General features: G+C 38.9%; 4 protein-coding genes across 4 annotated transcripts; 3 read left to right on the top strand and 1 right to left on the bottom strand.

The window, feature by feature from the left end:
• The first annotated feature begins 188 nt into the window (after positions 1 to 188).
• Positions 189 to 1,628, top strand: LOC110412708 (uncharacterized). The gene is given in 5 exon segments (XM_021423323.2): positions 189 to 271; positions 460 to 751; positions 754 to 850; positions 852 to 889; positions 892 to 1,628. Coding segments are annotated over 4 exon segments (771 nt in total). The 5' UTR covers positions 189 to 271; positions 460 to 681; the 3' UTR covers positions 1,458 to 1,628.
• An 840-nt stretch (positions 1,629 to 2,468) lies between these two features.
• LOC110414493 (uncharacterized) lies at positions 2,469 to 6,374 on the top strand. Its single transcript, XM_021425714.1, has 8 exons — positions 2,469 to 2,895; positions 3,351 to 3,495; positions 3,577 to 3,745; positions 4,185 to 4,455; positions 4,746 to 5,011; positions 5,146 to 5,361; positions 5,666 to 5,774; positions 5,946 to 6,374. Exons 1-8 carry the CDS (start codon positions 2,745 to 2,747, stop codon positions 6,005 to 6,007), a joined length of 1,389 nt encoding a protein of 462 aa, XP_021281389.1. The 5' UTR covers positions 2,469 to 2,744; the 3' UTR covers positions 6,008 to 6,374.
• Positions 6,375 to 6,476: 102 nt separating this feature from the next.
• Positions 6,477 to 8,601, top strand: LOC110414498 (early nodulin-like protein 8). The gene is made up of 2 exons (XM_021425726.1): positions 6,477 to 7,900; positions 7,982 to 8,601. Exons 1-2 carry the CDS (start codon positions 7,708 to 7,710, stop codon positions 8,374 to 8,376), a joined length of 588 nt encoding a protein of 195 aa, XP_021281401.1. The 5' UTR covers positions 6,477 to 7,707; the 3' UTR covers positions 8,377 to 8,601.
• A 449-nt stretch (positions 8,602 to 9,050) lies between these two features.
• MTA (mRNAadenosine methylase) lies at positions 9,051 to 12,769 on the bottom strand. The gene is given in 11 exon segments (XM_021422959.2): positions 9,051 to 9,506; positions 9,827 to 9,906; positions 10,209 to 10,425; positions 10,525 to 10,853; positions 10,958 to 11,041; positions 11,529 to 11,627; positions 11,713 to 12,080; positions 12,083 to 12,168; positions 12,170 to 12,500; positions 12,503 to 12,652; positions 12,655 to 12,769. Coding segments are annotated over 11 exon segments (2,106 nt in total). The 5' UTR covers positions 12,755 to 12,769; the 3' UTR covers positions 9,051 to 9,244.
• Between the last annotated feature and the right edge of the window lie 516 nt (positions 12,770 to 13,285).

Below are 13,285 nucleotides of genomic sequence, written 5' to 3'. Positions count from 1 at the left end.
GCATCGTTTCCTATTCGACAATGAAATAGAGATTGAGACTTTGAGTTCAATTTCGCATGAATCTTCGACCTTGTTTTAGTTCATTGCACATAATAATAAATAATAATGTCGGAGTATGTTCAAGCTCGATTCCCCGCCTATTTTTAAGTCGAACATAAACCTTGATTTCAATTTTTCGAGGCTTTGAGCTCGATCAGAGGAATAAGACCAGAGTCCAATTGGGATGTTTACTGCGCAGATTTTGGAAACAGAATAGAATGGATATAAGAATGTAAGTCAATTTAACTTTTAGAATTAAATTTGGCTTACTTGTTAAGTTCATATAAACGTAATGAATATTTAAATCAATATCTATCACAAAATTTTAAAATTTTTACAACAATGCCTTATGGATTCGAGGTTTGGCATTTCTCCTCCGTTTTTCTTGTTCTCACGCCCCTTTCACGGCCTTTTGAATAGGCTTGCCTCTTTTGTAAAAGCACATTGGACAACGTTGATTTGTGAGATTCCTTGGATTGGTCTGGCCCACAGTTGACACTGACCATCGCAATTGGATGCCATGCAAACTCTACCATCACTAAAAACAAGTGTGGAACAAAACAGATATCACGATATCAGACTATCCCAGTAATCTTTCATTCCTCCTCCAGCCAAACTTCCTTCTCTTTCCAAGCCCCAGCCATGGCCTCATTACCACCGGCCACCAAAACCCTCAAGGCTCGTCTCAACGATGGTGACACCCTTTACGGCCTCTCTCCTCACTTCTCCCTACTCTGGCTGAAATCTCAGGCCTCGCAGGCTATGACTTCGTTGTCGTCGATATGGAACATGGCCACGGTAGCATCTCCAGGCGCTCCTTGTCTTCAGGCTCTATCCGCCACCCACACTCCACCATCCTCCGCTTGCCAGAAAATTCCCCATCATGGGCCAAGAAAGCCCTCGACTTGGGCCCAGATGGCCTCATGTTCCCCATGATCGACGAACCGGAATCCGCCAAAAATGCCGTGTCATATTGCCGCTACCCTCCTACTGGTATACGCGGCGCTGCACACCCAATTGTTAGAGCTTCCAAGTACGGCCTTGACGATGATTACTTGGAGAAGTGCGAGCGTGAACTACTGCTTATGTGCCAGGTAGAATCGGGAGAAGCTGTGAACAGAGCTGAAGAGATTGCAGCCGTTGATGGGGTCGACTGTGTGATGGTTGGGCCGACGGATTTGAGTGCCAGCATGGGGTACCTGCGGGACCCGGGGAATGAGAAAGTGAAGAAGATGATGAAGGTGGCTGAGGCGGCCGTGTTAGGCGGCGGTGCGGCCTATTTGGCCGGGTTTTCTCTGCCGCATGATCCGCCCAATGAGATGAGGAAACGCGGATACCGCATGGTTTGTGGTGGGGTCGATTTGGCGTTGTTTAGAAACGCTGCTCTGGAAGATGTAAAGAAGTTTAAGATGGTCTAGGTTCTCTCAGTGGCTTGATCGGCTTCTCTGTTATCAGATGTAGAAGATAACATCTTTTCCTTTTTATTCGCTATAATCTTGGGAAAGAGGAAAATAAATTGTGCATGTTACTAGTGTTTCTTTTTTTTTTTCTTTAATTCAGGAAGTCAAATTTAAATTCAACTTTTTTGTGTGTAAGTTTGTTTTTTTTTTTATGGAATGAATTTTTTAAAATAAATAAAAGGGATAATAAGATAATTCAACAAACTGTTTAAACAAATATAACTTTCTAAATGAACATAATTGTTCAAAAATTTTTTTATTTTTATGTTTTTTATATAAGACTGTGTGTCATTCTATTATTAATAAAACTGTCTAATAAGATATATTTATAATATACTATACTTAAAGAGTAGTTCAAATTGAATTATATACAAAGTTTAATTTTGAATTGTATTTCTAAAAGATCCAAATTGAATAATCATATAATCTAAATTCAATTTGAATCTTTTAATAAGAAAGTTCAACTTAAATCATGTGACAATTAGATAATGGTTTGCGATTATGTTTATATCTAATGTCGAAAAAGAAACTCTGCATTCATATTTAGATATATAAGTATGAAGGTTTACCTACTTGCCTTCAATTCCAACACACTTCAACTTGTATATAAATGGAAATTTCGTAAAACTTTGAATGGCAAGCTAAGCTGATATTGATGGAAAAGACGGTTACCTTCGAAAACTATACTTTGAATTATGCTCTCATTTCATTTATAGCAATTGAGATTGAGATTATGCTTACATTTCATTTTTGTAATTCAAAGTATCTTTAGGGGTTACCATATCATCATCATATTGGTATCTTGCCCCCATTTCTCACTTAACCTGCTTCTTCTTTGGGACTTGGGAGTCTAATGGTTATGGAATAGATTAATCAAGGCTAGAAGTATTTCATTTCTGGTCGGATTTGGGTCCAATATTTGAAAAATGAAAAAAGTAATATAAGTTTAGAAAAAGAAGAGCTTTTGCATATTACCCGGGAAAATCACGAAACAAGGGGATCCGGCCTCTGCCTTAAGATTTACGAATGCGCACGGACATACACCTACGACCTACCAAACTCCACAAAGAAATTGTCAATTCCTTGGTTGCTGCCAACTCCCTTTTAACGCCACCCTGTTTTCTTGTAGCTTACACAGTTATACGTTAGTTCCACTCATCCTTGTCTCAATCTTCGCTCTCTGTTTCTCCTCTGTTTCTGTTTAGATCCTTCTTTGCGGGAAAAGAAAAAAAGAAAGCAGATACAATGGAAGCATTTTACCTGCTGGTATTCGGGGCCCTGGCATCCCTGGTTGCGGCATTGGAGCTAAGCAAAACCAACAAAGATCGCATCAACACCTCCTCTGCTTTCAATTCTTTCAAAAACAACTACCTTGTCGTTTACTCTCTCATGATGGGTATGGCATTTTTAGCAATTTAACGTAAACTTTTACGTATTTGTCATCTGTTTACAATAAAGTTTATTTCCTTTCCTGGGATTGATCTGGAATTTTCTTGTCTTTTTCGGTTTTGGTTAACCAGATCGATGCTGAGAGGTTGATTTAACTTTGCCATTACTCTTTAATAGTTTCTTTCAACACATTAGAGTCTGCCATTAATCACTGGTGCTTCGTTTCTGGTTTTTTGTTTTGTTTGTTTGTAATTTCAAATCAAACCCGATGATGTAGCTTTTGCATCTCTTGCTGCTTATTGTAGCCAAGTTTGGTAATATTAAGTTTTTGCATTGGCTTTAAATGTCATTAATAATGGGTGTCCCTTTGATTTGAAAATTATCTATTTGTTTACTTTGTTTATCTGTCTGGTAATTGTCAGCTTATGCTAAAACTGATTATGTTGATCATGGGAAAAACAGCAGGGGATTGGTTGCAGGGGCCATATGTTTACTACCTCTACAGTCAGTACGGATTCGGGAAGGGTGAGATTGGCCACCTCTTTATAGCTGGTTTCGGATCTTCCATGTTCTTTGGGACAATTGTTGGATCTCTAGCTGACAAAAAGTAAGATCTTTGTGTTGTTTAAGTCTCCTCGTAAATCGTAATTTTCTTGTTGATTCCTAAGTTATTGCATGCTGAATGTAGGGGTCGAAAGAGGGCATGTGTTACTTACTGCATAACTTACATACTGAGCTGCATTACCAAACATTCTCCTCAGTACAAGGTCCTAATGCTGGGACGAGTGTTGGGAGGCATTGCAACTTCTCTTCTTTTTTCAGCCTTTGAGTCTTGGCTTGTTGCAGAACACAATAAGGTGCTTAATTGCTTCGCTGTAAACCTAAGATTTTTTAAGCTTGTAATTCTTACTATTGTTTCGTGTGTCTCTGATTTTCTATGTGAACTTAAACAAAATTTCACTTTTCAAAAGCTAACAGTCTGGGAGTTTACTGATTAATAAGTGGATCCCTTGCAAAGTTTGAAGTTGGACTGCTTTCCATTTTGCATATCTCAAAACCTGGAGCCCTGTCCCCTACAGTTACTACATTAGCTCTTGATTAATATATAAAATTGCAATATAATTGTTTCTCTACATGAGAATCATAAGTTGTATATTCCTCAAAATTGTTGGCTTGCTTCATCAAAAAACTCGGGATGTTTACTTACTATGGCATATGGAATGAATATTTTACTTTCGATTTAGTTTTCCTAAATGCCTTCGTTCTAAATCTTGTTACCAATTTTGGTTTTGGCAGCGAGGTTTTGATCAACAGTGGCTTTCTATAACATTCTCAAAGGCAATATTTCTTGGAAATGGCTTGATGGCGATTTTATCTGGGTTGTTTGGCAATGTACTGGTTGATAATTTGCAATTAGGCCCTGTTGCTCCATTTGATGCTGCATCTTGCTTCCTTGCCATTGGCATGATTATCATCTTAACGTCATGGACTGAAAATTATGGAGACCCTTCGGAAAGCAAGGACTTGCTTACTCAATTCAGGGGTGCTGCTGCTGCCATTACTGCTGGTAAATCCAAATTCTATTTTTGGGACCTATAGCTAGATATTTTTCTGCATTAGGGGAAATCAAATGATCAAGTTGTTGAACATTTTATTCTTGGCTTACCTTTAACGTCTAGGCTACCGGCTTTCAATTAAGAATTTGTGCATCTGATAATTTGGGTAAACAGAACACAAAACTAAAAAGAAGTATTTTATCCAGGTTTTAGCCCGGTGTTTGTTTCCCTTTTTTCCTTATCTTTCCTTTCTCTATATTATGATGGGAAGTCTATTAATCCAAGATCCATGTGCCATCAGATGAGAAAATTACTTTGCTGGGCGCCATACAATCCCTATTTGAAGGTTCAATGTACACCTTTGTGTTCCTCTGGACCCCTGCTTTGAGCCCAAATGACGAGGATATTCCACACGGTTTTATTTTTGCGACGTTCATGTTATCTTCGATGCTGGGAAGCTCCATTGCCTCTCGGCTGCTGGCTCAGCAAAACCCAAGAGTCGAGAGCTACATGCAGATTGTATTTATGGTCTCTTCAGTATCTCTCTTGCTTCCTGTTATCACAAGTGTACGTCGTGTATTTTTTGTTTCTTGTTTATATTTCCTTTCTCGTCTCTTCCTCCTCCATATTTTCTCCCCCTCCTCTCAAAATGCTTCATGGAAACCCGCCAGTTATTGTAAATTAACTGCAAGTCTCAACAGTTCATGATAGCACCGTCTGGCGTGAAAGGTGGAAGCATCTCATTCTCTGGGTGTATCCAACTCTTTGGTTTCTGCACATTCGAAGCTTGCGTTGGGATATTCTGGCCGTCTATTATGAAGATGAGGTCTCAATACATTCCAGAGGAGGCTAGAAGCACTATCATGAACTTCTTTCGCGTTCCTCTCAACATCTTTGTGTGCATTGCATTATACAATGTAAGTCTACTATTTTTTTTATGGTCTCTTTATCTGCATATTCTTTTCCGGGTATTCTCATTTCGTATTGAGTCTATTGACAATATTACTGTAGTAACTAAAAGAACACCATGGTTGAATAGATCTTTTCTCATGATTTAACTACTTGTCAAAAGTGAAGCACTCCCTCAGCCCCGTTCTTTTCAGCAAACCTACTTGTAATCTGTTTGTAGTAAGCAAATATACTCTGAGCTATGGGCACAATGCTATTAAGTTACCTGTTGTTAACAGTTTCTTCTGTTTTGGATAAACTGTTCTTTGAAAGGTAAAAGCACTTCCCATGACCGTCATGTTTGGCATGTGCTCGATTTTCCTTTTCCTGGCATCTGTGTTGCAGAGGCGTCTTATGGTGATTGCAGAAATGCACAAGTCGAGTAAGTTCTAAATTTGCCTCGTGATTCTTCTATATGCTACACCTTTGAAATTCAGAGTCTAAAAAGCAACAATTTTTCTTTTATAATAAATCTTACTTAATTATATTTCTTGGTACTTATACGTGCTATAGTATACCTGTATAAACAAGAAATTTACTTATTTTACTACAGGATCACAAGATTGGACGGCAATGCAAGAGATGGGTTCCGAGGCAGATCCATTAAATTCTTAATTGATTTCAGAGGGAATAAACTTCTGACTGTTTTTGGAGCTTCTTCGTTATAACTGTTGGAGCTGCAATCTGTTTAAGCTGTTTGCAATCTTATAGACAAGGGGTGCGTGGCCTAGTCCTATTTGCTTAGAAGGTATGAAGTTTGAGGCTTGTGTGCGAGGGCTTCAAGTACTATTTTTGGTTAAAAGAATGACAGAAATATAGTTTCTAGGTCATGTTTTCTTCACCTAATCTCAGTCACTATTGCAAAAGGAATCGAGGTATTTATTTTTGGTTGCTAATTGTCTACATATAGAATATATAGTAATATAGGTCACAGTTCTTTCCTTGATATTGTTCAATATGAGCTTTCATTTTTTTCACCTTATTTTGGTATCATAAGCATGCTAAAAACAGCCCTCATTTTGTTATTGTGCCATGACAAACGTCCTTTTGGTTCATGATGTAAAAGGAAAGCAGGTCCGAATATGGCACCACTAAAACTGACTTTTACTAACTTGTTTGAACCAATAATTCTGGGGAAACAGTGACTAGAGATTGGAAAAACAGACGGGGGTTTATGCAATCTACTGAAGAGTTGCTGCCTTCATAAGGTATCTATACCATTGCACAAAGCTGGTTCTGCAACAGTTAAAATGAAAGTGAATTTGGTAAAAAGTTATCATCTATCTAGTATGGGTACTTCTGCTTTGAATTTCACCTGCAAATTGTGTTTCGATTCTGAAAACTAGCTAATAAATCCCGTTTGGTGCTAGGAAGGTAGAGTCAGGGGTTTGAATTTTAGTGATAACTCACAAGGCACTTGGTTTAATCTAATTATGTTGACTTGAGCACTTACACAAAACAAAAACCAAAAGAGAAGGCAAAACTTTCTATAGTTAATATGTAAGCAAATGATCCAGACTAAGCAAGAAACGGTTGATTCAACTTGCATTAGGATTAAAGAGGAGGGAGTTGAAGATTGAAATGATTTGTCTCTCTTGGTCGCATAGATTTTAAACATTTAATTAATTAAATAAATTCTAGACGACTAACCATGTGAGAGGAGACAAGTCCTCACTGTTTTCTCATGTCCAATGCACATGATTGCATTATACTGAAGGTGAACCGATCTATCTAACATCATTTGATAGAACATCCCCACTTCGCTTGTTCCACTTTTTTCCAAGTTCCAACTTTACATTCTCCTTCCGAGCACAGCTTGGAATGACTATCCAACTTGCTCATGTGACAGTAGTACAATAATTATTAGCCACATGATTGATTTCCTTCCCAATTCTACCCTCCACAAGGCTTTATTTCCTTCTCTATCCCAAGTCTCGTGGGGACTGCTTATGCAAGGAGAAAAAGATTCTACAGACATTAATCATCATTGAATATACAGCTACAGATGATTTCCTGGAAGATCTCAACTTCATCAAGGTTTAGATCAACCATCTATTTTTTCTGATGTTTGGGCAGTTCTATTCTATGGGTACTTGACAATGGACCATTTGAAAGAAACTATTGAACTTTAAAATCCCTCGTGAAGGAGGGCATTCAGGTAAATTACACAGCAACATGTTGTTTTGGCTCCACCAATCTGTGTTTAGACGCTAAGGCCAGTAAGATTTCACTTCTGCATCGACATAATAGTGTCCTCACTCGCTCGCTCCTAAATTTGGGAAACAGAAAAGTGAAAGGGTGAGGGAAGAGGTAAGATGGCCAATCTTGGAAGTCCCAGATATTGTTTCTTCTGTGCCTTTCAGTTGCTTTTGTTAATCCAAGCCAAAGTCCTATGCTATCAGTACAAGGTTGGAGATTTAGAAGCTTGGGGTATTCCCACGTCAGCAAACCCGCAGGTATACGCCAAATGGTCCAAGTACCACACCTTCAAGATTGGAGACTCTCTCTGTGAGTTTTCTGTTCATATCTTTCCTTCCATTTTTTGTTTCCTCTTGCTATTCTCACTCTTGCTGCTTGTTCTATTTGCAGTGTTCTTATACCCACCAAGTCAAGATTCGGTTATTCAAGTCACGGAACAATCCTACAACTCTTGCAACCTCAAAGATCCAATCCTGTACTTGAACAATGGCAACTCTCTCTTTAACATCACTAAACCCGGGGAGTTCTTTTTCACCAGTGGGGAACCTGGTCACTGTGAAAAGAAACAGAAGCTATACATTTCTGTGCTTTCAGGGAATGGTTCTGCATCTGCTCCCTCTTATGGTCCGAGTGCATTGCCTGAAACTACATCTTCGCCCTCTTACCCTACTGTCTTCGGCACAATCCCTCAACCGCCTTCTTCTTCGCCTACTCTAGGATTCCCAATCTTCATTACAGCTGTTATTGCATCAGCTACATGGGCAATAATCAATGGCATGATGTGAAGGGCATGGACGCCTGGTTACTTTCTGTGTCAAATTTTCAAATCCAACTGGAAAATATTTTTGTATTTTTTTCCCTATGCGGCATTTATTTATTTATTTATTTTCATTCAAATGTTGGTTTTGTAGCTCTGGTATATTGGTTCATATTATAATTTCTCGGATTTGTATTTCTTATCAGTGATCAAAGAGAATGAATAGTGAAATCGGATGCAGAATCTTGTACAATACTAGCTTTCTTAATTTGTTAGTAATATTGTTTTACCTTTACATGTATTCATGCATTTAGATTTACAGACAGCACAGAATCTATGAGCTTGTAAAGAAGAGACTGGACATCTTCTTTTGCTCTTTTCGAAGAAAAGGAAAGCAAGGAAAACCCGCTTTAGCGGATAAAATACTTGAACCGCATAGGTCCGCGAGAACACCGCCTGAAATTATGGTTGTGCCATCCAGTTCTATTAATTTATGGTTTAATTGCCAGCTGGTTATGATTCTTGCCAATACTACACCGACAGCGCCTTGTCGCTTCGGTTCAGTGGGTCACGGTCACAGATTCAGGATCAACTCATACTAAAATATAAAAGAACGAGCTGGGAAATGACTTGGAACAGCTTGAATCCTAATTTTATCTTATTAGTTATTACTACTACAGGCCAAGCAATACAGATGCACGGTGAAGAGAAGTCACTAATAGGGGCTGTAATATAGTAAAAGGGACTGATAATTTAACAACTGATTAAAACAAAAATCATTACAAATGCACCTGGGGCAAAATTAGCCAGGGATAAGAGACCCTTTCAGGTACTATTAAATAATGGTACAATAGTATCTCCGTATCAACCATGCAAGGCCAGAATTTATTGGTTTTTCAGCTGGCCATATCGCCATCTATAGCCATTGCCCTCTCTTCAGGAGCAAGGACCGCATCTGGAGCAGCAGGATCTGCAAACTGTGCTCTTGACTCTGTTGCAAAGGGACTTCTAGCAGAAGTAGAGTCTATTTCCATAGCAGAAGCTCTGGGAGGAGAGGCGGGCTGCACATCCACATGGGGGTAGGCAGCCTTGTACCTTGCTCGTAGGCCTTCATCAACCAGTCTAACTCCATTCAACTGATTACCAAGTGATATCCATCTGGTGGAAAATAAGAGTGGAAAGAAGACCGCTCAGTAGTGGAAAATTGTGGACATCCAAAAATTAAGAAAAGGGTTCACTGGGCTGTAAAACACTATAATGGCTAGTTATAATTACAGTAGAATATGAAATAGTATTTACCAGGGGGAATTAAAAATTAGATATTGAAAATACAATATGTCAGATTTATTTTAACATTGAGACCTCCAGGCCCTTCATCTGTTTATCCTCACAACAGGGCCTGTTGGCACCCTATGATAGATGATAGTACTGTATTCGAATAATTTTCGAAACAAGAAAAATGAGTCAAGACACCATACCCTGCTTGTGTATTATGCATGCGAGCAAATAATTCCAGCTTCCTTGTCCTTGGACTAATTCTTTCCAGCATAGGGTACATCTGCAGGTTTACGTTTCTGTTAAGTTTGCATCTAATATGACTTGAATTACAGAACAGGAACAGTGCAAGTATACAGAGCATTACAACAACCATAAAGTTAAGCCCATTTATGTAATGAAATGAGAGTGTGAGAAGCAACAACATAACATTTCAGAAAGAAGTATGCATGGCCTTTGGCGTTCTTAAGCTAACATTCTGACATCAAAAAGCAGCAAACTAAATAATGGTACAACTTAACAAAAAAAATAATGGTACAATGGGATGGTCAAACTATCTAGGTATGGAATATAAGTTCTACAAACCTCATCTGGCTTACGGCTAGTCTCTCGAACCTCAGCAACAATGACATCAGTATCAATATTCCTGTTTATTTCTGGATTACCCTTTATTCCAACAAGGCAATGTTCCTTACTATGATTTAACCAATGACCTGTTCTCCCTGTTCTAATTATTCGCTGAAGTTGATTTGTTTTCACCCAAATAATCTCCTCACACCGCTTGTACCCCCAAAGTTCCAAACTGCAAGAAGCATGCATAGCTTTTACATACATGAATAAAAACTTTTAATGTGCTTCTAATAAAAAAAGATGTACTACACAGGCAAAAGAAAGCACGCACCATTCACGTCCTAGCTCCATTGCACGTCCAGTGACCCAAAGGAAGATCAGACCGTCAGTCTGCAATGCAGGAACATTAAGATTACGCATCTCATCATCAGCCATTGTTCCATAAGGCAACTCCATATGAATGTCCCATGGCGGATCTGCCATGATGACACCAAACTGCCCCAAAATGTCCATTCTAAAACTCCGGATATCACAATTAATCCATTGTGGTTCACCTAGTTCTACTTCGGAACAATAATCAGCACGTGGAGGCTTTAATGGCTTCTCAGGACCAAGATCATCTTGCGTTTGGTCGAGCTCATAATGAACATATTTGCATGTCTATCAAACAAAATATGATTGGCATTACTCTCAAGTAGTAGCTGTAATAAGATGACATTAGAAAGAAAGCTATTAAAAATTGTTGTAAGAAGTATAAAAATTACCTTCATATGACGGCAAGTATCTAGAAATGAACAATCCCCTAAACTGATATCAGTATGAGGAGCAATTATGCGCTTAAAATGAACCTGAAAAGAGTTATGATAAATATTAAAACAAGATTGCAAATAGGCAAATCAGGAGTCCTAAAATACTATCCGTAAGGATCCTTCTAAAAGCTAGTCAAATGACTTGCAGAAGTCCAAAACCAATGATAGTACCTCATAAGACATAAGTATATAAGAGACAACCATATCTATGAATCAAATAATAATTGACACTATAGGTTGAAGCTGAATGATGAAACCTACTGGATATATCAAAAGATAGAACAAAACACTGAATTTCATCCCTACAGCACAATGAGAAGCAGAAAGGTTTTTGGTAATTTTTTTTACTTAAAGATAGAGAAACTCTTCATTTTCATTCGGAAAGAGAAGCAGTCTACTCTAAAATAGAAACATATTCTCACATTTTGCAGGACATCACTAAATTGTCAAAGGACCTGCACTGTATGATAGGCAACCATATACATGCTCTATCGTTAAAACAAGGACATTTCAGTTCGTCATTTACCTTCTTACATGCCAGAAAAGTGCCGGACTGCCTTCGACAATCCTCCTTCGTCAAAGCTGAACAATACTCCCTCACTTGAGAACCACCTTTACTTTTAAACTACACCAAATAATCGAACAGAGTCATCAACCAAATTTAAATTATTTTTTTAAAAAAAAAACCTACTCAATGAACTCCAATATACCTTAGCAGCCACAGCAGTTTCCTTAGCAGTTGGGCGATTAATGATGTCCAAAATCTCCTCACCCGTCTTCGATTTTTGCATTTCCTTAAAAGATTTCTTATTCAACAAAGCCTCCAAATCCTTCAAATCATCTTCCTCAGTCCTCTGTCTCTGAGCCGGCGAAAGACCACTGTTTGGCCCCATTGGAGGCCTTCCCATCATTCCCATTCCCCGACCCCGCGGGCCCGCCATTGGCACACCCGGCGGATACATCATGCCGGGGTCTCCCCCTCCCATCCAAATTTCGCTCATGGGCCTCGGCGCCACCCACTCATTATTACTGTTATTATTTATCTTCAAGCTCTCACTTTCGTTAACGTTGTTTATACCTCTCTTTTCAGATGATTTTGAGGTTCTTCGGGTAATTCTCGGACTAACCGGGTTCGGTCAATGTTGAGTACCATAACTCTGCTTTGCCGCCGACAACAACTCTTCGACCTCGAGGCCCCCGTTATCCTCCGCCATTGACCTCAACGCCATCTCCACCGCGAGAATGGACCCCGAATCGCCTCCCAATTCACGCATCGCCGCCTTCTCCGCCGCCGTCACGTTCTCGTCGTTCTCTAACTTCCTCAAAACCGTCGACGAATCGATTGCTTTGAACGGTACTCTCTGAAGCAAACACTCCGCCACAATCGCTCTCACCACCGACAATGGGTTGCCTCTCTCGTCAGCGAGTTTGTCACCTTGGTCAGGATTAACGAGGGCCAGTTGTTTAGGGTCGGTTACGGGGTGGGTCGGTGGGTGTTGGGTGGGTGGAAAATCTTTTTGGGTGTGGGAAGGGGAGGAGTGGGAGAAAAAGGGCGGTTGTTGAAGGCGGAGACGATGCGGAGGGAGAGATCCAGAGAGGGGACGATGTTGGCGTCCAGGCTTTGGAGGGAGGCGAGGAGATCCAGGTGGTGGCATGTTGGGTTTGGATTCGGGACTCGAGTTGAGTCCGAATGGATTTGATGGTCGCTATCGTGCCTTCGTTGTTGGTGCCGCCGCCTGTGTGGGTCTCCATGACTGCGTTTTTTAGTTGCTTGAGGTTTATGTGCACCCATGTTGGGGATTTAGAATGTCCGACACTAGTTTACCGGTTTATCGCTTCTTTGTTTTGGTTTTTTTTTTTTTTTTACAATATAAGACTTCTTTAATGAACTTTTTTTTTTGGGGAAGAATCTTTAATGAACAATTAAATTTTGGGTAAAATATGTCTCTTATAATTTTAAGATTTTTCACATAATATTATGTAGTTTCTGCTTTGCTAATTAGCATTAGGTGAATATCTTAGTTTTCAATTAGTAACTTATTAGTAACTTATTTTCTTAGAATAGGTTTATTAATTTTATTCAATAAAAAAATTATAATAAAATTACAAAAATATCTTTAAGTATAAATATGTTAACTTTGAATTGAAAATATCTTAATAATTTTACTAAACAAAATTAATAATTTAACTTTTATGTGAACCAAAGTTATCTAGGAGTAAATAATTGAAAAAAATAATATTCTCAATGTATTAATTAAAAAAAAATCACAGGATGTTGTTTAA

The sequence above is a fragment of the Theobroma umbraticum genome, unplaced genomic scaffold (genome assembly GCF_002168275.2).
Source record: "Theobroma umbraticum cultivar Fairchild unplaced genomic scaffold, ASM216827v3 scaffold_30.0, whole genome shotgun sequence".
Classification (NCBI taxonomy): domain Eukaryota; kingdom Viridiplantae; phylum Streptophyta; class Magnoliopsida; order Malvales; family Malvaceae; genus Theobroma; species Theobroma umbraticum.
Note: the sequence above shows the minus strand (reverse complement) of the source record. Positions and strands in the feature narration are given on the sequence as shown.